The sequence below is a fragment of the Mytilus edulis genome, chromosome 9, assembly GCF_963676685.1.
Source record: "Mytilus edulis chromosome 9, xbMytEdul2.2, whole genome shotgun sequence".
Classification (NCBI taxonomy): domain Eukaryota; kingdom Metazoa; phylum Mollusca; class Bivalvia; order Mytilida; family Mytilidae; genus Mytilus; species Mytilus edulis.
This window is the reverse complement of record NC_092352.1, coordinates 62,789,801-62,813,596: the sequence shown is the minus strand read 5'-3', so window position 1 is coordinate 62,813,596 and position 23,796 is coordinate 62,789,801. Positions and strand designations below refer to the sequence as shown.

Sequence of the window (23,796 nt, the reverse complement as noted above, 5' to 3'; positions counted from 1 at the left end):
AATGGTATTTTAGGATCCGCACTTTACATACACTGTTACTTATACTGACTAAATAATAGAATAACAAGGTAGTTTTTTCTCAATAGCTTTAGAATATTGCAACACAGTAAACATGAGAATTAAACAATGCAGATACCATTTTGAAAACCAAAAGAATAAACACTGAAGCAATATACATTATTGTTTACAATTTACTATTGAACGATAGAAACATTATTTGAAAACTCTCAATAAAAACTTCGCTGAAATGATCTGTTGTCTTAATGTTTTGGAAATAGAAAATGAAAATAACAAACATATCGAAAAATTAAGTTCCTCATCAAATCGCAAATCAAAAGCTCAAATATATCAAACGAATGGAAACAGCTGCCATATTTCTGTATTGGTACAGGCATTTCCTTATATAGAAAATAGTGGATTAAATTATCATCATTTTTTTTATAGATGAGGGAACTTCGCCATGATAATTTGAATCCATTCCTCGGAGCTTGTATTGATAGTCCAGTGATCATGATTGTCACAGCTTACTGTTCAAAAGGAAGTCTACAAGTATGTAATTTTGTCTATCAGATATATACTAAAGTATGAAAGAGATTTTTTCTTCTAAAATTGATTACAATTGTTTGTACAAAAACTTTTAATTCAAACAGAAACTGTGCTGCCGAGACAATCCAACTTAAATATAGATTTTAAACATTTCAGTAAATGTAATTTTCAAGACGATTCATTAGAATTCATTAGATTATTTTGTTTTTACGCAAAATGTGCTGTTATTTGACGAAAAGTAAAACCTGTTGGTCGCTCAATGGGTAATTGTCTTGGCATTGTCAGTTTGTTTTTTACATTTGAGGTTGAATATCCCTTTGGTATGTACCTCCTCTCTTAAAATTTCCATGTGCGTGTCTGCATTTTGTTCATATATACTTAAATATATAAGTAACTTGTACACGGTTGTCTTAGAATTGACTACTTGGTATACAACGAAGGTCTTGGAACCCTTACAGTTCAAGAATCTACGACGTTATTATGTTTTAAAACTCGTCACTGTTTGCGACTGTTGTCAAACATCATATTTATGAGACAACAATCAATTAACTTGTAGGTTTTTTTTAGGATAACAACTTTGTAACTTTAGACAAATAGTGTGTATATCTTTGTTGATCTAATGATATTTTTTTGAAAATGTCTTGTAGGAAAACATTGATTTCAATTAGAATTATTTGATATAATAAAGTAAAATGAGTTTTAATATAGTCTTCTATTATTTTTGTAGGATGTCCTAGAAAATGATGACATTCAGCTAGATTCAATGTTCATTGCGTCCATTGTATTTGATATAATTCGAGTAAGTTTTTATATATTTGTCAAATAACATTAACTGTACCATTTTTTTCTGTACTAGATGCGAATTTCGGCAATAATGTTTCTTAGGTGATGCTCGATGCCAAAAGACTTGAAAAGCCTAAATACAAAGATAAAGAGATTTACCCCAAAAAAGGAAAATTAGTGTAGGCTAGCCAAAGCCGGGCAATGTATCAAAACTTGATAACTTTCATGAGGGAGATATATGCCTTAATCTAAATGTTTTTCCATGCCTTTGTCAAAAAACGTTTTTTTCTGTACCATTATGATATCTTCTACTTGATATTCCCTTTGTATCTTCTTATTTTTTTTCGACAAAAATAACACACAAGCAAAAAAGAAAGATGTGGAATAAAATGTTGTTAAAATCAAAGTTTATCCGTCATATATCATTGACAAAACAACATCACCGTTAAAGATATTGTTTTCCGCTTATTTCAGCCTTACTCTATTATAGATTAAGGATTTTTTAAGAACCATTAAAGACGCTTCCTTTCTAGAAATGCGTTACTTGATCATTAATCCCGATCTCGTGACTGTTTGATAAAGTTATAAAAACTTGATGTATACTCTGCTAATGAATGTGAGTTATACATGTTTTAACTAGTCCGGTAATTACTGAGGGTAATTAATTCGGAAATGAAGTATTATCTTCGTTATGTATTTCTTTTAAGTTAATTATAGCTTGAATTTGAATCTACATTTTAACACATTACAGGCTATCGTCAATAGTTATTACCCCTGGTTATCTGATTAATAACATTTCTGTGAGTAGCTGGGAAGTCGTCTGTGATTCAAATTTTTTAGCAACTCCTTCTCAATCAATAACAATATTTCATTGATACATTCAGCAAATTAATCATACCTAATAACATAACAGTTCTTTAATAGTATTTTCCATCAGATATATTTTCTATTTTTTTAACAGAGCAAAACATGAACTTTGTCATATCTGCAAAATACTTCCTAATCTTTTTTCCGTAATTCCTTCATAATTTACAGCTGGGTTGCAATGAATTTTTTACAAAAATTACTTAATGTATTAAATTGCTTTAACTAATTATTTTGTGATCTCAATAAAAAGCTCGACTGCCTCTTTTTTCTATTTATCAAATGCAAGTCTATTAATTGTTTTTAACATTTAAAGTAAAAGTTAATTTATTCTTATTAATCCTAATTTTTTTTGCAGAAAAATTTCCAGGTTTAGAATTTTTGGCTTGCACAATGTGTCAATTTGTTCATTTACTGTGATTGTAGGGTCTCATGTTTCTGCACAATACTGAAATAAAGTCTCATGGCAGATTGAAGTCCTCTAACTGTTTGGTGGATAGTCGATGGGTAGTGAAAATTTCCGATTTTGGAATGTGTGAATTTCTAAACGGAGCAATAGAAGACTTGGAAGAGTATGCTTATTGCAGAAGTAGGTTGTGATTCAAGTACCACACACAAGCAAATAAAAAAAAATCCCTGTGTTCATACCCCGCAATGTCAAACCTTTGTTTTATACACAGTTTGACACTCAAAGTATGTTATAATATGAAGTTCTTCGTAAGATTTGTTCAATTTAACACCCTGTTATAAAAATTAGTCAATAAACGCTTCATAAGAAATAGATTCGTTATAGATGTAACCAGAGGTGAACAGAATTTTATAATGGTGATTACATCACTATAACTTATATTTTTTATGATTTGTTGCAATGGCAATTCCAGGTTAAATTTGAAGTTTATTTGGAAATAGGGAAAAAAATTACGAGGAATATTTTAAACATTCAAGTAGGAAAATACGATTAGTAGCTATTAGCTTGTGGAGTACTTATTTTGAAAAGTATAACTAGACGATAAACACTGTAATAACATGAAACCAACGAAAAATAACAAAATATGCGGGATGGGTTTAGCTCATTGTTGAAGGCCGTACGGGGACTAATATTAACTTACTTCTATGCGATTTGGTCTCCGGATGATAATTAACGTTTCTATATTGCAATCATACCACATCCTCTAGTTTTTATAAGCATTGGAGTTTAAAAGGACAATTGGACTTGAGTTAAATTTGTGTCGGTTCTTATTAAAAATAAAAAAATTGCCAAAGAAAAACTTTCACGATTCAATGTTGCATTACACAGAGATTTATTGATTGTATACAAATATATCTTTTACACAGACGAGGGAAGTATTAGACAAACAAGTAATTTGCACTAAATGCGCCAATGTGTCACTGCAAATTTAATTTAGATATACTTCTTACTGCACTGATTACTTATCAGAACCTGCTTCGATTGAATTAAATGTCATTTTATCGACTTAATGAGTATTTATTTAATAATAACACGTAGTTCATTGCATTTAACAAAATTCCCAGATACAAATTACGCAACAAAAAAGCAATATGAATTGTTATATGGCATGGTTGCAGATCATTATATGGAGTTAGTCAACTGAATCAAATTCCAAATAAAGTTAAGCTATGATTCATACTTCAAACTAATTAATTTAACCTATTAAGAATAAAATTAAAATGTCATGACGGTCTCTAGCCTATGTTAGGCAACAGTAAATGTGTCTAATTATATTCATCAAAAAATTTTTTTTAGGTAGAACGGCAGACTTTTATTATTCAATAGCATCACATATTTTTGTCTTTTCAAGTTTTTAATATTGAGGTAACCTGGTGAATATGAAACAAAACCTTGTGTTTGGTATGATCACAACTATCTACCAGCTACAAAAGATCAAGATGTGAACAAATTTGGGTCACTGTATTGTTTTCAACAAAGAGCGAATAAAAATAAAAATAACAGCATGAAATATAACATAACAATAGACGAAATAAAATGCCAGACATGCAGCTGCCAAACTCGTAAAATTCAGGATTTTGACTTGAGAAAGACACATACAGAATGTGGTGTGGTTTAATACGTTTCTCCATAATCAAGTGTGACGATGTTGCAGTGAAATATTTAATATTGAGAATGCAAATGTGATATACAAAAATCTTTTACGCATAGACACTGTATAAATGCGTTAAATAAAGGCAACAGTAGTATACCGCTTTTCAAAACTCATAAATCCATGGACAAAAAACAAAATCGGGATAACAAACTAAAACCGAGGGAAACGCATTAAATATAAGAGGAGAACAACGACATAACACTAAAATGTAAAACATATAGACAAAATCCCACGAGAATAACAAATATAACATATATATATAACATCAAAACCAAATACATGAATTTGGGATAGACAAGTACCGTGACACGTCTTATCGCAATGTGAATTTACACTCAAAAATAAGAGAAAACAAACGACACAACGTTATAATGTAATACACACAGAAACGAACTATAATATAACAATGACCATATGTGAACGATTTAAAGGTGAAGTGTGAAGTATAACCAAAGCGAATCTAAGTCAACTCGTGTTCAGCAGAATACAAACATTTACTTGGGTTCTGTATGACATTATTTAACTGATCGTTCGATGTCAAAGGTTGACAGCAGGGGGAATTGACAAGTTTCTGTGGGTTGTATAAACAGTTTGTTTTTTTAAACCTTTTGGAGAAATCTTAATTCTTTCGTCATTTAGTAAAATTCAAAAAAAAGAAATCATTGTAAAATCTACTCATTGGTAAGTTTGTTTAAGCCCATATCAGAAATAAAAGGTTTTAAGCCCATATCAGAAATAAAAGTGTTTTTTAAGCAGGTAACAAAAGGGTTTCAAAAAGATACTTTGAAAGTCCTTTTTTGAAGAAAAAAATCCTCATAATTTTATTTTAATTCAAACAGGTAACGTATGCATACAAACCAGTGTACACACATAAGCAAAACTTACACAAAGAATATTTGTTATGTTTTACATATCTGTTCATTCTAAATTTAGAATTATGATAAGAATATTTTCATATAATTAAACAGTAACCTTTGGTTATGTTTCTTATTTAACCACCACATGATAATGGCTTGGAAAAAATTGTTTGTGGTATTTTCTTATATACTTATATTTGTTCAATGAATATGCCTTAATTCGAACACAAAAATATTGTTTGTTGTCATTTAAACAGAGAATAAAATAAATGGTAAGATGTTGATACTTAGATTAATCTATGAATATATATACCTTACACAAATTAATATCCCTTCTTTTCATTATATGTCTTATTTTGCTCATAACTTTTGTATATATCTTTAAAATAACATTCTTACAAGGAACACACAGTTCAGTACACAATCAATTGCTTATAGAAGATAATTCCATGAAATATTTTTTTTTTATAAAATCGCATAAACTATTTGTTATCATGAAATGCAAGATAACAAGAGCTTATAAACTGAAACAGCAAATAGTATTTGTTACGAATAATTTGGACGTACACTGATTTTGTATATGAAAATTGATCCACACTGGGGATTATGTACTTGAAAAGTTGTGTGCTCTTTATAAACGATCTTCTCTATATAGTGGACTGTTAAAGAACATTGCAATGTTTCCATTGTCTTACAAATTTGACTATATACAAATTCTTAACACAATACAAATGTTTATGAAACAATAATTTTTCATACTTAGCTATTCCTACAGCTTTACATTAATCCAACATATATATATATGATGTTCCAGATTTCTTATGTTTCTCTGCTGTATATATTTTTACTCAAAATTTGCTACCTCTAATATACATACAGAAAAATGCACACAAACAAACACCTATACGTAGTTGGCGGACAATAAAAATGTCAATAGAACAATGTTTTCGCTCTAAAAAAGATCCGGTAATAAAGGATAAACAGCAACCTTAAAAGTATTGAACAGATATTTTATATGAATAAAGCAAACATTTTTTATATGAATAAAGAAAAAAAGACACAAAAATACGCCAATGAGACGACAAATCTGTAGATAGCTACATGCTAACATAAAATGTGACAATACATCTATGTTAGCTACATGTTAACATTAAATATCCAACAAGACTCATCGGCAAGTATTTTTTAAATGTACAAATAAAGCATCGTAAATTTCACTTGATAACTGCGGTATAGTACTGTTGCATTTTTTAAAGCTCCATGTTAACATTAAATGTGACAACACATCTATGTTAACTACATATTAACATTAAAAAAAGTTGTCTTTAAATGTACAAATAAAACATCGTACAGATCACTTTATAACTGCTACAATCCTAAACTATATAAATCTTAATGTCTGTTTAGATCTGTTATGGTGTGCACCTGAGCTGCTTAGAATGGAGAAGAGACCCCGATGTGGTACACTAGAAGGGGATATTTATTCCTTTGCCATCATACTTTATGAAATCCATGGTCGTAAGGGACCATATGGCGACATGGACATGCCTCCACAAGGTAATATGCAATACATGCTTTACTTGCACAATATAATGAATAAATTAGTTGCTTGTTATATATAAACTAATGTATTTCGTATGAACTGAACAACAGAGTTTATCACAACAAAAGCAGAAAATCAACTTTTACATTTAGAAAAAAATAAACTGAAATAGTAGATGTTTTCGAAAATTGTGCTTTATGAATAAATAAGTAATCACAAAAGCGTTCAATGACCTTCATGTGGATATCAGAACTGTAAAATCTTGAATAGAGCACAATATGCGGCTAAACAGATATTTACATATAAAAATGAGAAGATGTGGTATGGTTGTCAAACAGACAACTCTTAACAAGAGACAAATTGACACAAACATTAACAACGATAGGTCACCATTGAGAGCTTTAATCAGGCGATATATAGCTTTATCAAGATACTAGGTGCATGCTGACTGGAACTTCATCTGGTGTTTAGACTCAGTATCAAAGACCACACTCTGACTCTTACCAACACTTTAAGTTCTGTTTATCAGCATCAGTTTGTAAGAAGTGTATCTGAGGATTCAATCCATTATTTGTCTTCTTTAAGTTACTAATTACAAAAAAAGTGATTGTAATTGCGCATACTCAGGATGAAAACAAATTCATTAATACAAAAAGTAGGTTCTTCTTTGTAATCCCTACCCACACCAGACCGAGAGAACTCCAGAAATGAACATTTCTATACACCCCAGTCGAACCTTGTAAGTTCAATATCCCATGAAACCTGCAATTGAATCAATAGGACTCTACAGCCTCCCATTTTTGAGATAGAAGGCTCATAAATATTGGTTCCATCGAGAAATTCATATTTCAATGCACTTCAATCAACAACAACAGTTATTACTTCAGTTAAATAATATGAGACAATTTAATGTCATACTCCGTTGAAGTAATGATGCATGATGTACTTGTTTTGTTTTTAGATATCATAACTAAAGTCAGAAAAAATGATGGTGACATTCCTTTCCGTCCACGTCTAGCTGAACTAGATACAGCCCCAAAGTTCGTTACGGAAGTCATTAAAGATTGCTGGGATGAGGTTCCTGAAAGACGTCCGGATTTAAAAACTATTCGGACGAGATTGAAATCATTGCAGAAAGGAATGTGAGTAAAAACAGTAGGCATTTCATCTCTTTTGTCATGTCGTCTGTCTAAGGGAAAATTTGATGTTAAAATGTGAGAGTGTTATGACGGATAGGATAAATTTGGTATTCAAATTAATTAATATCATATTTACTGAAATCGAGGTAAATATGAACATTCTTGTGTTAATAAACAACGGATCCAAGTTTTTCAAAGTCATTGGAATTTATTTTTTTCAAATTGTTTTTTGTTCATGATAATGACTTAAAATGAAGAAACATAACCAGAAAGAAAGTAAATTTCATATGTATGCATGACTGAAGAAATCATTTTTTTTAAAGTATTCACTTCAAAATTTTACAATTGTATCTATTTTTTTTAATACTATCCTTATCAAGTAATGCAAACTATTTTACTGTATGTAAATATTGTTAGCTCAATACAAATTTTATTAGCTGGAACTGTCCCACGCGAAAGTGAACAAAGCATCAAATCCGCTTCCCACTACACTCATATCTACCATACGCGACTTGATGAGCACTTTATATAGCGTTACAACGCGTTTTACAAAGCACATCATTATCAATACTAATATAATGTTTCAGATTATTTTAGGAGTATAATCTAAAATGTGAAGTATATAACAATTGTATGCCCGATTATTCCATTCCTTCTTTGTTGAGTTAATCTCCATATGTCCCTTAGTCAGGGTTTTGAGATTTGGCATTTTAGAGGGCATATATACGCAGAATATAAAAAAACCGATTCGGTATGATACTATTGGTTCTCATTTCTTGCTATTTAAAATTATTCTTTTAGGAAAGCTAATATCTTTGATAATATGATAGCAATAATGGAGAAATATGCCAGCAACTTAGAAGTGCTTGTCGACGAAAGAACAGATCAGCTGATTGAAGAAAAGAAGAAAACTGAGGAATTACTTCATCAGATGTTACCCAAGTAAGATAGTTTGCAATGAATACAACTTTAGTCACAAGCTTGTAACTTTACTAAATTATGTGAATTTTATTATGGTTTGTTTTAAACTGCCTTTATTTGCATTGAACTGACATACACCCTATTTGTTATTAAGGTTGGTAGCAGAACAGTTAAAAAGAGGAAAGGAAGTAGAGGCTGAATCATTTGATTCTGTCACAATATACTTCAGTGATATATGTGGATTTACTGCTTTGTCATCTGAAAGTACACCATTTCAGGTAACGTATACTTCCTAGTTTATTATTATAAATTATGGTATTTAGTGGCATTAATAATGATAAGGCAGAAGGACAAACATATCGACCTAAGGTAAGATACATATAAATCGATTGAAACCGAACACCACAAAGAAATAGACCGATTTACATTTAAACTTCCTTTTTTTGTTTTCATCCTTTTGGATCCAAACCCATTTACTTTACTTATATATTAAGGTACATTATAGCTCTTCAGCAAACATCGTTGGGTTTAAATCAAGACAATCATTCTGAGTATGTTCAACTTTAAAAGTTGCATCCCAATGTAAATAATTAGTTTGGACAATAGAAGGATTAAATATATATGCACTAAGGTAGTGTATTTTACCAAAGATGACATTAATGCACATTATAATCCATGAAAGTTTTAACTTTTCTGAAACACAAAATACATTCATCTTAATAATCTATATATACTTAGGGGTTCGTGTTGTTTATTCTTTAGTTTTCTATGTTGTGTCATGTGTACTATTGTTTGTCTTTTTGTCCTTTTTATTTTTAGCCATGGCGTTGTCAGTTTATTTTCGATTTATGAGTTTGACTGTCCCTCTGGTATCTTTCGTCCCTCTTTTAGATCTTGTCATGCTTTTTCCTAATCTACCATAGAGGCTTTCTAGTAAATGTTATCGACAGAAATGATGTATAAAGAGAAATAACTCAAACTTCTTTAATTAATTTACTTTGAAATTTTCAAGACCGTGTTGGTTTTTACAAGTACAATCATAACCCAAATATTTGTGCTCATATTGTTTTGGCTTTGGTCGAGCCAAACCAGAAACTTTACTTAAACTTTCAAAAATCAACGTTTGATGGTATTATATTCAGTATTGCTAGATGAAACTACATTGTGATTAATAAAAAAAGTTGCATACATATCAAATCAAAGAAAGAAAGAAAGAAAGAAAAATAGAGAAATATCTAGCATAGTACACGTACAAACTAGTAATTAATTACGAATTAATTTTTCCTTGGAGTTTTTTTTAATTTTACTCTTTACAGAATATTTTATATGAAGGAAGTGGGCATTAATTTTTATTTTATATTTTATAGGTAGTTAATTTACTGAATGACTTATATACTCTATTTGACTCTATTATCGAAAGTTACGATGTTTATAAAGTCGAAACTATTGGTGATGCTTATATGGTGGTCTCAGGTCTTCCGAAACGGAATGGAATCAATCATGCGGGTGAAATAGCTTCAATGTCATTACATTTGTTAAAAGCTATTAAACAGTCTAAGATAAGACATCGACCTAATGATGTTCTCAAACTACGTATTGGTATACACTCTGGATCTTGTGTGGCCGGGGTTGTAGGACACAAAATGCCAAGATATTGTTTATTTGGTGACACTGTAAATACAACTTCAAGGATGGAATCAACAGGCGAACGTAAGTTAACAAACCTGTAACCAGCTCGAATAACATCTTTGTAGTTGTTTTTCTCCATATTCTTTTTTTTATAATATATGCCGTAGTTTCTTTTTTTAATCTCAGATATAACTCTAGCGGTTCGTTAAATTTATGGAAACAATTAATGTTCCACTATTTATCAAATTCGTTCTGAATCATAACTGAAAATGAGTAAGGCAAGGAGAGAATCGCAATCATAAGAAACATTGAAAATAATGTATAACCAATGAACAAGCAAATATCAGAGGTTTTTATTAATTAAGAAATGTTGTGAACATATTATTTGTCTCGCATCTGCCACAGTTGTGTCTCTATTGAATTTGTCTTCGACTGCTTTCAAGTCTAATGAATTTAAAAATACAAATAATTGATACGGTTTTATATCAGAAATCTATCTACGAATGTGAATGAGTTAATCATGACTTTAGGCGCTCTACTTTCCCATGTCCTTGTATATTGGTGTTACAGCAGAACATATGAACAAACCGTAAAAAGCAGTTGGAAAAGGCTAAATAATTATGGTTGACTATATAGTGAAGTAGTTTGTCTGAAATAATTATTGATTTCACGTGAATGTATCGTTTTTTTTAATACTAGTACGTTTGTGTATGACAGTCACGTAAAATTTTACAATATTGGCGACAATGTGTGAACAACACAAACCGACACAATATGTAAAATTGTCAAAATTAGGGGAACAGCAGTCACCATTGTGTTATAATCTTAATCACTTTTAAAACGAACAAATATGTCAGTAAGCAAAATATCGCAATACTAATGAATCTGCAAATTGAGCATTATTAACAAAAAACAATCAAACTTCTTTTCGTTTATAAGAATTTCAGAATTCAGGACAAACGACAAATACGATATGTCTCTTCTGTAGTGTGTCTCTCCGGATTGCCCATAGTTCTTTTTCCTTATATTCCTCGTAAATTTAGCATAAATCACAATACCACTGAATTTCAATCAATAGAAGAGAATTGTCATATATTTAAGAAAAGGGACAAATTACACTGTTCTCTCATTTGACGTAGTCTTGAAAACAGCATAAAATACAATTAGTAGTATTTCTTTTATTTTAGCACTAAAAATTCATTGTTCTTCTCAATGCAAAAATTATCTGGATGAACTTCATGGATACACTGTAGAAGAGAGAGGACTTGTTTCAATGAAGGTAAAGTCATGTGTAAATGTATTTCCATTCTAAACATAACCACAGTAACGTTCAGTACAATATTTGTTCATTTGTTTGAAACAAACAAGAGTCATCTTAAATCATATATTTTTCTAACTTGAATGACATAAGTATATATTGCATTTGAAGAGATTGAAAAGTAATTAGTTACACGCTTACTGAGAATTAACATGTAAACAAAGGTGTGTTAAAATTTGTGAGTATACAGTTCTTCTTACAACAAAGCATTCATTTAAAAAAACAGGTATGTTTGTAAGACATACTGTAAACCAACTTATTTTCGCGAGCGATTTATTTTCGCGACTTTCGCGAGAAGAAAAATAACGCGAATATAAATCATCGCGAATATGTTAAACTAGGATCTTGCCCTATTTTAAAAATACGGAAAGAAAATTAAATAATCGCGAAATTAAATAGCCGCGAAGTGGTCTAGAAAGGATAACACGCGAAATAAAGTATCCGCGAAAATGAGTTGGTTTACAGTATATCATTTGGTTCACTATAAAAGGAATGCCTATTGATATTTTATCATGGCTTTACTTTCAGGGAAAAGGAGAAGTCCTTACATATTGGGTGACTGGAGAGGACAAAATGTGTCGTCTTAATAGGTTATCTCAGTCTGAACAAGGACAAAGTACGGAATCTGCTTGGCATTGTTTTAGCAATAACAATTACGACTGTATGGGCGATGATGATCCATCAGCTCTATCACACGGCTCAGTAACAATATCAAACGATTTACATAGACATAATGGAATTGTGCCTTCTAAATCTAGAGGAAGTAGCATAAAACAAAAACATACGGTAGATCATTCATCTCCTAGTTTTGCGGCAAAGCGGGTTGATTTTCGTGATAAAGGCTCGGGTTCTGTCGACATGTCAATAGAGGTAGACAAATCATTTGAGTTGTCTCCCTTGATTTCTCCATCACAGAAACTTTCACCACGATATGAGCATGCACCATTAACGCTTAATATAGAAGATGAGTAGATGTTCTTTAGCTTAAAAATGTTATCGTGCCATGTTTATATTTTACTGGTCCGACAATCCGAATTATTGTAAAATTATGTTGAGATGAATGGCTGTTCTATTTGCATGATCTAAGTACGTGTGACTATTTTAACCTGGTATAAATGTGTGTTTCTCATTGATGAAATGTATTTGTTTCATATATCAAATGATTGTCCCCATTGTTTTGGCTTACTAAGCAAATAAAAACATAAACCGTTTATCACAGTAAGAATTATTCAAAATTATCAGATGTTCAAATACTTTGTTGCACTGTAATAAGATTTTTCAGCAATTTAGTTCTCAATAATGGTAGTCAATACTCAATGCTTGAAAACTGAAGGTATTAACTGTAATCATTCTGGTTTTTGTTATTTTAAAGATGAAATGAAAAACAATTATGTATGCATGAGAAACTAAAACATTATTGCCTTGGTTCCTCGTAGCGCATGCTCTGTTAATGACTTTTTTTAGAAAACAGAAATGAATAAATATGTTCATATTGGTAAGTCTTACATTTCATCTATGTGTGTACGTTCGATTATATTTATAAACATCTGAAATTATTAAAAGTTAAACATTTACTTCTAATCTTATGATTAAACGAATATAATGTAACATATTGGATATTTTTTTTATCAGAATGCAACTGTTATGAGTATTGTTTCAGATTCGTGTTCATTTGTCCAGCTTATAAATATGCGTTGCTTATTCTGAGGTCTTTTATGAAAGTATTTAGTGTAAAAATTATCTTCAAATCTTGCTCATCACTTGATCACAATTTATAATTTAATTACATTTTTTTAATTTTGATTATGTTTTTAAATTTGTGTTTTCTTCTTACGTTCTTTGCTAGAAATCAAATAAATGATTAGCGAAGAAGTAAGCCCAATACTAGTATTATTTTCTTTAAAACTTAAAGCAATTTAGAAGCTGTAAAGGGGAGAGCACTATGACAAGATGTGTGGTTTGTAATATATATGCTGTTTATTTTGTTGGAACTGCATTCATTCTTTACATATATTTGAATGTGTAAAATGGTATTTATAGTTGTGTAAAACCCATTACTAGACACCGAAAAACAATCTCAAAGTTGACATCCTCCTCGTATCTCTGGTTGAAAATCATTATGGGTCATAATAAAAATCAGTTTGTCTTTGATTTTCATCATTTAATCGAAGAATTTTTATTAAAGATGTTTGAGTTAGAAGGAAATCAATAATCGTTAAAAAATAACCAATTACAATTGGAAAAGAAGTGCTAGTTAATTAAATAGATGGTTTTGAAACATACTTTATTGGCGCAAGAATTCGCCAAGTACTGTTTTAAACACGTCATGCAACGAAAAATTTTAACAAAACTCATTAAAACGAACAATTTCTTCCGAAATAAGTTGTTTACATTTTCGTAATCGATACACAATCCTTATTTCCGCATAAGTTTTTCATATGTATAGAGGAAACCGGAGTGGCCCGGAGAGAAACACCAACATTCGGCTGTAAAACCGACAACCTTTGTCAATCTGATTGGAGCCAGACGTACCTGCCGCGTGGGGAGTTCGGACTTCAACCTCAGTGTTGACAGGCTAGCGACTATTTAAGACCACTCGTCCACACTGTATGGATATAATATCTATTATTGTTCACTATAATAAACTATATTTTGAGTAAACTAGTGGATATCAATCTATAAGCTCGAGATATCTAGATTTAGATGGTTCTTTTCATAAAATCAGAGTCTAGGGAATAAACTCTATCTCTGCTCAAAAAGAATAGCGCTGTTTGAAAAATAGCAATAAAATTTATTTGTATATATAAAGTAACAAAATGATTTAATATTACGGTGTTCAATCAACAAAAAATAATACTGACAAACTTATACTATTTTCCTCTATCAACATGCATTCATAACGTACCATTCATCTATCTCAAATATACCCGTGAATAAACTATAAATAATAATCTGGGTATGACAATTAAAATATTGATCGCCAGTCAATGCAGTTATCATCATCAGCAACAGCAAACACCAAAATCCGCATTTAGAAAAGCAAAACAATGTTTCTATAAAAGTTTTACACGTTTCGTTAATGTGGACTCGCTTACACACTTTGTCCGCACTAAGATCAATAATGCAAATTTATACCAATACAGCTGGGTTGATACTTGTCTATTTTCTGTTGAAGGAATGTGTCACTGTTTTTTCACTAAAATGTTCTAAGCCGAAGCTCACCATAAATGATTCTTTAATATTCGCATTAAAATATATCCGAAAGTCACATTTTTTCTCTGCCTTTCTTACACACAAATTGTTATTAATACGCTTATCTTGAAATTATTACATGCGAATTTTAGGAATATCGATATCAGTAAAGCACAAAAATAAACACTTTCACATAACTGATGTGCCATTCACTATAGTTGCAATATATTATAACGTAAATAGCACCTCGAAAAAATACACCTGACTGATCTAGACAACACTTATTACACACGTTACACATACTATCTCTCTTCATCATACAGCATAATACTTTCACAAACAAAAGCACTAAACAATACAAGCCTTTCCATAATGCGAAAAATGTCTTAATACAAAACAAAATGATGTATTAGCTAAAAACTATAATTGTAATCAAGCCAAACACAACTTAATAACCATATCTTATATCACTATATTTGTATGGCAATATTGCATCCAAGTTTAAATTATCCTTCGGTCAGTTTATATTATTTTTAAAACACTGAACTGAATATCATCACTTAGTTGTTTAACAAGACATGGAGTCTAGAGTTTAGTTAAATAATATAATTGCACGATTTAAAACAGTGGACATCTGTTTTGTGGATTCATTGGACTGCTAGCTGGACAATGGAATGCAGCTGCAAAATGTTTCATGTTTGACATCATTCCTTTAATTCTGAAATATAAAAGACCGATCATTTTAGAATGATGCAATTCCAACATGATACTTCATATTAATACTACATATTCAATCTTAATATTAATTGCGAAAACTTGCATTTACTGTTTTTTACTACAACTGGTGCTTAATTGATTTGAGTTGAATCTTTAATAATGATTTTTCATATACATTTAGAAATGACTCTGCTGGTATCATGAATATCGTTACTATATTCGTCACACATCATGTGTCAAATTACAAATTAATTCACACTACAAATAAATTGTCATGGTTGCCAATTGATAATTCCATAAATTTTTGTTTTAGGAACGCACATAACTTGGTAAGGTTTATAATATTTTACGGTAAATAAATAAAGTTGTTAGTAAATTTTGTTTTCAGTTTGTTGATCATCAAATAATATTTGAGTAATTGATAATTTTCATGTATGCGGAGTACACTTCTGATTTCTAATTATGTGTGGATTAAAAAATACAAAGATGCTGCATCACATTGCATTTGTCTTTGTTTATCTTTACAAATATAAATTTACCGACCTTACAACAGCACCATTGTCTGTCAAAATCGTTAAACAACCCCATCGTCGAAAAATAATACAAAGATTAAGTCCTTGTGTTTCTTCATATGTATATACAAGATTGAAAACAAATGTTGTGATTGTGTATATATATATTAATCTGGTTTACTAACAATATAAACTACCAACCTGAATTCATTTGGCAATGGCGTCTTACTAGCTTCGTTGTTTACATAATATTGGGTTATACCCTTTGGTGTCACTTTTTCACAGAAAAGCTACATAAATGGAAAAAAGAGTTCAGTAGAGTCAAAATTATAATTTCAAAAATGTGTACAATACTTTACTCTAGCATAACATGTAAAATTTCCAAGAAGTTTTTTCAATAAAATCATCAGTAAAGTTGGTTTGTGTTCGTTCATAAGTTTGTTGGTAGTTGTCTTCAACATGTACTGTCATTAAGGAAATATGATGTTGATGGCAGAACCTCATTCGCGACCTTTTATGACATCAAATTTCATTAAACAATATAAATGGGAGCCAATGTCCAAAATTCATTGTCGTCCGTACACTAAATAATAAAACTTTTCCAGTCATTTTTGTTTTGGTAGTATTCATTGACAATTTAATGCTCTCAATATAATGGACCTTACCTGTGCGTAAGATATGAAGAATATTTGACTCTCTGTGTAGTTAACACCAGGTAAGTCGGGTACTTTGGCTAATGGAAGACCTTTCTGAAATGTCTGAAATATAAAAGGAAATATTTTATACTTGAACTTCAAGTTTAAACATAATGAAAAGTGCGTTCCTATGAGGACCATTTATTACACAAGAAAATAAGCCATAAAAGCAAAAATAACTGACCTAAGCCAACATTGCCAAATAAGATCGGAATTTTTCTTTCTTACGTTTAGCGTGGTTCCAACCATTGTCAAATGATAAGTTCTATGAGGACAATAACGTAAAGACTATATTACTTTTGTCTTGTTTCAAATAAAGTCAATTGACTTTTAACATAATTAAAAATGAGTATTTTGATCAACGGAGATTTTGTTAATAGCTAAAGCGTATCGTTGATATGTCCCACATATATATAGGAATGGAATTATACTACATCATAATTTAATACTTATATCAATGATCAACACATTACAAATTGAAAGCAAAGGGAACTTTGAAATAAGATGAAACGTGGAGATCTGGTTAACATCTCATGGAAAATGCGGATGCATTGTGCACTTAAGAGTTTTATGGTAATCAATACTTACTCTCTGTGCCAGGTGTATTGACAAAATATCTCTAAAGTTACTGCTTTTTGTTAAATCTCCACGAACCTATGTAAAATAAAACAAATATGTTCATAGCCGTACTGAATCAAAAAACATAATATTGCACCTATCAAAGGTAGTCTTACGTTTTACCTCAAAACAAGATATAAATTTAAAAGGCAGTTTCAGAGAATAAGATCATCATAGATACCAGGATTATTTTTTAAATTTTGTACATTAGAAATAAAGTGTTTACGTCTACAAAAACTGTAACGCTAGAATATAAAAACGTTTAAAAAGGAAAATGGTTTACACATAGGGTTCAATGGAACCTATAAGGCATCATTGCTGTCAAGTTTGTCACCACGAGATCGGTGGAGATGTCCATATCAGCATTCCTAGTCTGTAAGTTTTTACTTTATAACTCATTCAATGAAGAAATTGAAAATTTACCAGTCTGAATAAAGAAATGCTTCTGTTATTTTAATGTTGGGGTTCTTTTTCTCGAATAGAACAAAATAATTGAAAACTTCGTTACATTTTTTATGGAAACTTGGTCTTGATTGTGAATTTACTTTCAAGGGTTCATGTTTAAACGTAATTTTCCATTTGGTTCAGTGCCACATGTGGCAACTAATCAAACAGAGACGTAGTACAGACTGAACCCAATATATCCTGTAAACTTCAAAGAGAGTTACGAAGTTTCAAAATTGACAAAGATATTCAATGATTACCTCTTGTGGACGGATCACTACAAAATGAAAAAAATGAAGTACCTTCGATAAACTATCTCTGTTACGTGTGGTTCAGATTGGCTATTTAGTTAAGAAGAAAAGGGTTCTATGTGGTATTATTTTCGCAATTTATTCATCCGATGTTTTGATGTTAAAAATAAGTGTTGTTCATTGGACTTTCTAAAAGTTTTAATAACTGACCAAACACAATTAACAACTGCATCTTGAATTTCAGTTTCCGCCAGGTTTAATATCGAAATTATAGATTATAACTAATGGCAGTCCATGCATATTTCCCTGGAGAGTTTGGTTCAAATTAGTCACAGAGAGGAAATAGAAATATAATTTTCCTATTGCGCTACGGTAACTGTTTTATATTATATCAGAAATGTATCCCATCCGATCAGTGTGGGCTTTCAAATATTATCTGTCAAGTTTGAAAGTGTTTGAATTTATTTTAATTTCAGATGAGACATTTAAAAATTTACAAATCAAGAGCTGAGAACAATCTCCTGAAATGATCGTTTTATATTTATAATTTTTTATGAAAGATTGTCTATGCAGTTATACTCATGATGGTTTTGTTGTTTCGCGTAGAAGAAAAATTTCACAATGTGATTTTCCAAAGATACAGACAGGAGTTTATGGCCGTAAGTAGGGGCTTTGTAAAGGGTTTATCTGTCATTATATTTAAACTTAAAATTCTACAGAAGCGGCCTGTGGTTCAATTTGAAGAGAATTTATAATACAATAATTCTTTTTGGTTGCCATATTATTTTTATATAATTGAAATGAGAGGATTATGTTTTATGGCCACGTTGAATAAGTAAAAAGGGAAGTATATAAGGAAAAATACCAGATATAGTATTATGGTTAACCAACTCGTGGTGGCGGCAGTAAAAAGGGAAGTATATAAGGAAACATACCAGATATAGTATTATGGTTAACCAACTCGTGGTGGCGGCAGTAAAAATATCAAAGAGTGACATCAATATCAATTATGTGGTCATTTTATTAAATTTCCTGTTTACAAAACTTAGAATTTTTCGAAAAAACTAAGGATTTTCTTATCCCAGGCATAGATTACCTTAGCCGTATTTGGCACCACTTTTTGGAATTTTGGATCCTCAATGCTCTTCAACTTTGTACGTGTTTGGCTTTATAAATATTTAGATATGAGCGTCACTGATGAGTCTTATGTAGACGAAACGCGCGTCTGGCGTACTAAATTATAATCCTGGTACCTTTGATAACTATATTCAATCATATCGATTGGAATCTTTGGTTAATAAAACTCATTGTAAGCAGCAATCAATGAATTTATGATAGGAATAGCAAACGTTGTTTCAGAATAGTGAATTAGAAAGTGAAGAATTAACGGATGGATGACGGACGACAGATAATGATAATTACTCATGTTGGACATGCAAAACCTACACAGGATGATTTGTTAAATTTAATTTAAAACAGTTGACTTGCAGTTCGATCTTTCAATTCACCACTTCCAATAGTAGTCAAGAGTTTACAAAACTTACATGGATTACTCTTCCTTGATCATTGGAATATTTATATGCATTGTAGAACTCAGCTAAACACTCTAGATGGTGAGCAATTGTATACACGACGCTTTTATCAATGGTACCACTAATATAGTGTGAAAGAAGAGCTGAAAGATAACAAAAAATCACGATTTAACACAGGTATATGGATGAAGTGAAACTTCAAATTTATTTAACATTTGTATCAAGAAATAAATAACGGGACTGTCTTTTTGTATTAACCACTTAAACGCGATCAGGAAGTTACTAGACTACTTCAATATTGGAAATTTTAACAAAAAAATGTAAAAACAAAGGGCAGATTTAAAATTATGTGCATCAAAATTGTTATTTAACACGGCTACTACTGGACGACACAATTCTTGTGTAAAGATAGTATCAGTGACATAACATAACATATCGTTTAAATAATTTGTATTTATAGAATGAATGAGTCTCGAAATTGGTAAAGGGGACACTTAACTGATGCAATATTTGTATTTGGGTTTTTTTTCTACTTTTAGACCCGTATAGTTTTCACTTGCCTGGTATTTAGTTCCACGTAGTTTTGTTATCAGATTCTCGTTAGTTTTCATTTTCCCATAAAGTAGTCATCCTCCTTACGCTTGGACCTTTGGTGTTTAATGTTTTGTGTTTTTCATTTATTTTTCCATGCAAAGTTGTTGTAGGAACAAGAGTTTGAAATAATAAACATAAGTACGAAACAAAATCATACCAAAAACGATGTATGCAAAACGCAGTATTACACTTACCGTTTAAATCAAACACTTCTGATAATGCCTGTGATATAAGACCTCCGACAGACCCATAAAGGAGCGTCTCAGGAGAGGAATTGTAAAACGCGGGAATCTGCAAACCTAACGATGATATCTCTGTAAAATGGAGAGAGAAAAAAACGTGAAAAATTCAGGAAGCATGAAAAGATAGATCTTTACGTTTGTTAATGTGTTAAATTAATCAGTCCGACCGGATTTTTTTCTTCTTTTCGAATGATCACATTTTGTTATCCGTGGCCTTTTATAGTTTTTTATACGGCATTGGTATTTGTTCATTCTTGAGGACCGTGTGGTGACCTTTTTCATATCTTTGATTTATAGTTGTCTCATTGGTAATCATACGACGTACATCTTTCAATATGTATAATGAATTATACGGTACCCTTTATCAATCATATCAGTTGGTCGATCAACACGAATGTCCAACAAGCTGAAGCACCTCATAATGAAACGTAATGGTCAGATTTTTTGTTAGAACCCTTGACTGTAAAGGAATTGTACTGTGAAATACGAGTGTAGAATTTAATGATTTTGTGTCATCAGGTTAAGTGCTTAGGGATTAAGTAACTGTGTGCATTTGATTCAGATACTATTTTGATATATCATACTGTTCTTGTTTAGAGTTTGGTCGCAGATCATCTTAATTGTTTTTTGTACTTGCAACCTTTGCATACTTGGTTGTTTATACCTACAATATTGTAAAAACACCTGTCTATGAATAAATATTACATGTCTACCTCAAGATATTTTCGGTCAGTTGCAAATATTTACCATAGGCTTTAAGAGAGGGACGAAAAATACCAGAGGGAGAGTCAAACTCATAGATTGAAAATAAACTGACAACGCCATGGCTAATTATTCATTGAAAAAGCGCTTTTCGCCCATATGGGCCAAGGGCTTAGAAACATATACTGACTGACTTTATAAACGCAACAATAGATCATTTTTTTGTTATTTTTAAATGAATGTGTCACCGTCAAAAGCAATGACTGCCTGTTACAAACGCCAAAATGATTGTTGGAAAGGTCAACAAATTCTGTCCGACATGTTTTGGATTCTGTTTTACACCTTCTGATTTTGCATTTGTTCAACCCATTAATTGGTTTTGGCAATTATGCGGATGGAACTTGAGGGCTTTAAAGGTTTTCCTTCAGTCGATTCTTTGGTAATTCAGTTGATGTGAAACATGTATGGCATGAATCTGTACGCAATGGCACACGGCAATTTTATTAGCAGTTGACGTTGCGGCCGTAAACATGTCTGGCAAATGACGTTGCGTAATCAAATTCTGTTGACGTTTCATTGTCACTACACGTTGATCTGTTCATTGATGGCCACCATCTTGTCTACTTGTATCGTTGTCGGAAAGACAGTAAGACGAGTTTCTTAATTCATACAGTATGGTTGCAGCACGTTTATGTTTTCATGTTAGCAGTATTCTTAAGGCTAATTCAGTTTTTTATTTCTCAGTCTTGGCAATATGGAGATGCAACATTTTTAAACTGATTTAAGTGAGGCAAAGGATTGAAAGAACTGTTTCACAAAGCAAAAAAACTGAAACAATCTTTCATGGGTCCAAAATTTCGCTTTAAGAAATTCGTGCGACTTCAAAAATTCGGTATATTCAATAACCACAGGTAAGTCAGATTTTGATTTTTTAGTAAAGAGAAAGAAGTATGATAAGCATGAAAAGTTGTTGTAAGAGTATCAAACAAGATTTGGTAAAAAAATCAATAAAATGAGTGTTGCGTTTTTAAAGTCGTTCAGTATATAATATATAATTAACAATGAAAATAAACAATACATAAACATCTAACAATAATTATGTTATTTTTCTCTTTCTGAAGAGAGAGATATTGAAATATTTGAAACCTTCTGAAAGATACATACCAATTTCTCTATTCCATGAATTATAAGATGCAATACTTTGATCAAATGCAGAAACAAAGTGAATTCCTTTCATGTCCGATGAATATTTACTCTCCAATGCTCCTATCACATTTTCCTGATAAATGTTGGTCAGATAGCTATAGTCTTTGTTATAATTGTTATTCCAATTAAAAGATAAATTAACATGTATGGTATGTGATATTATGTCATTTCGCTGAGTCTCCGGTATCCAATACTGATCTTGTATAGTCTGCATAAGAGATTCTTTGATACTGGTAAACAGTTTCCTAGACACACTTTCGAAGTACGTGCTTTGGTTTGATAAAAATATTGCAGATAGCGGAAAATATTTTGCTAATAATGATATACAATATGAATTATTATAGTCTGAATCTTTTGTTTTATATACACTTGTTGATTTAATAAATTTGGGAAAATGTCTATATACATATTTATATAAATCTGAATTGACAAAAGTATGAGTTAAAATGTATTTTATAACTAACTCCACTTTCGCTTCTGAGATCACAGACGAAATGTCAGACACAAGGTCCACATGGCATAGTTCGAAGTTCTCGTCCACTCTTTTATCTAACAGAGTTGAGAAAAATAAAATCCAGTTAATATTATATCCTTCATATAAATGTTGCAGGGTAGATATTGTCATCCTGTTTTTGCAAAACGATATTTCTTCGGAATAGTTAACTCCACCGTCGTTATACCAAACCTACAAAGAGAATTTGTTGGTTGTTTGAAAGACATTATTAAAAAAAATACACACAAATACTTTAGAACATCAAGTTTTCTTTAATTTTGTATAGTATGTATCATTCATTGGTTTAAAATGTTTAAAAAATGTTCTGTACTGGTGTGAACTTTCCTAGATTAAACTGCTGATCAAGAATGATTTTGATGTTCACAAATGGTGTCAAACTATTTGGTATCGGAAGTTGTTCTATCATATCTCTGCTTTAATATCATCCTGATCTTTTTGTTGTTTTTCATTGGATTTATCTGTGAATTATAAATATTCGATCATTTCTTAACATTTGCAAGTGGGTGATGCGTGTATATATAGCACGAGACGATTATCCTGTCAACTCATTCGGTCATGCTCCGAATATTCATATTCCTTCTGTGTTATCTCTTGGTATATCAAAAATAGATTTACAAATGTCTCCATTGGTAAACAACTGTTGCCTCGTATTCCTCATCATATTCAAAGCAATTATAAGATGGTTATCGGAAATTTGTCAAAAAAGTAAAATATTGATAGAACCGAACTCAAAGGAAAATTCGAAACGGAAAGTCAAACTAACAAATAGCAAAATCAAAAGCCCAAACACATCAAAGGAATGGAATACAACCGACGTATTCCTAACTTGGTATACACACGTTTCTTTTTGTAGA

At 31.0% G+C, this 23,796-nt stretch overlaps 2 protein-coding genes across 3 annotated transcripts in view; one reads left to right on the top strand and one right to left on the bottom strand.

Annotated features, from left to right (window-relative positions):
- Nucleotides 1–13,338, top strand: part of LOC139488771 (guanylate cyclase 32E-like) — a 49,978-nt gene extending 36,640 nt beyond the window's left edge. The window contains exons 12-21 of the mRNA XM_071274660.1: nt 445–549; nt 1,274–1,345; nt 2,620–2,782; nt 6,581–6,730; nt 7,678–7,858; nt 8,657–8,797; nt 8,931–9,054; nt 10,144–10,486; nt 11,593–11,684; nt 12,252–13,338. Of these exons, the coding sequence (XP_071130761.1) occupies nt 445–549; nt 1,274–1,345; nt 2,620–2,782; nt 6,581–6,730; nt 7,678–7,858; nt 8,657–8,797; nt 8,931–9,054; nt 10,144–10,486; nt 11,593–11,684; nt 12,252–12,695 (1,815 nt within the window). The 3' untranslated portion in view covers nt 12,696–13,338. The remainder of the gene's footprint in view (nt 1–444; nt 550–1,273; nt 1,346–2,619; nt 2,783–6,580; nt 6,731–7,677; nt 7,859–8,656; nt 8,798–8,930; nt 9,055–10,143; nt 10,487–11,592; nt 11,685–12,251) is intronic.
- A 1,155-nt stretch (nt 13,339–14,493) lies between these two features.
- LOC139488772 (membrane metallo-endopeptidase-like 1) overlaps nt 14,494–23,796 on the bottom strand; it is a 35,303-nt gene continuing 26,000 nt past the window's right edge. For both annotated transcript variants that reach the window (XM_071274662.1, XM_071274661.1), the window contains 7 exons: nt 22,387–23,113; nt 20,473–20,592; nt 19,697–19,827; nt 17,428–17,493; nt 16,810–16,902; nt 16,346–16,434; nt 14,494–15,633 (listed from right to left, as the gene is read on the bottom strand). In XM_071274662.1, coding sequence (XP_071130763.1) covers nt 15,534–15,633; nt 16,346–16,434; nt 16,810–16,902; nt 17,428–17,493; nt 19,697–19,827; nt 20,473–20,592; nt 22,387–23,113 — 1,326 coding nt within the window. In that variant the 3' untranslated portion in view covers nt 14,494–15,533. The remainder of the gene's footprint in view (nt 15,634–16,345; nt 16,435–16,809; nt 16,903–17,427; nt 17,494–19,696; nt 19,828–20,472; nt 20,593–22,386; nt 23,114–23,796) is intronic.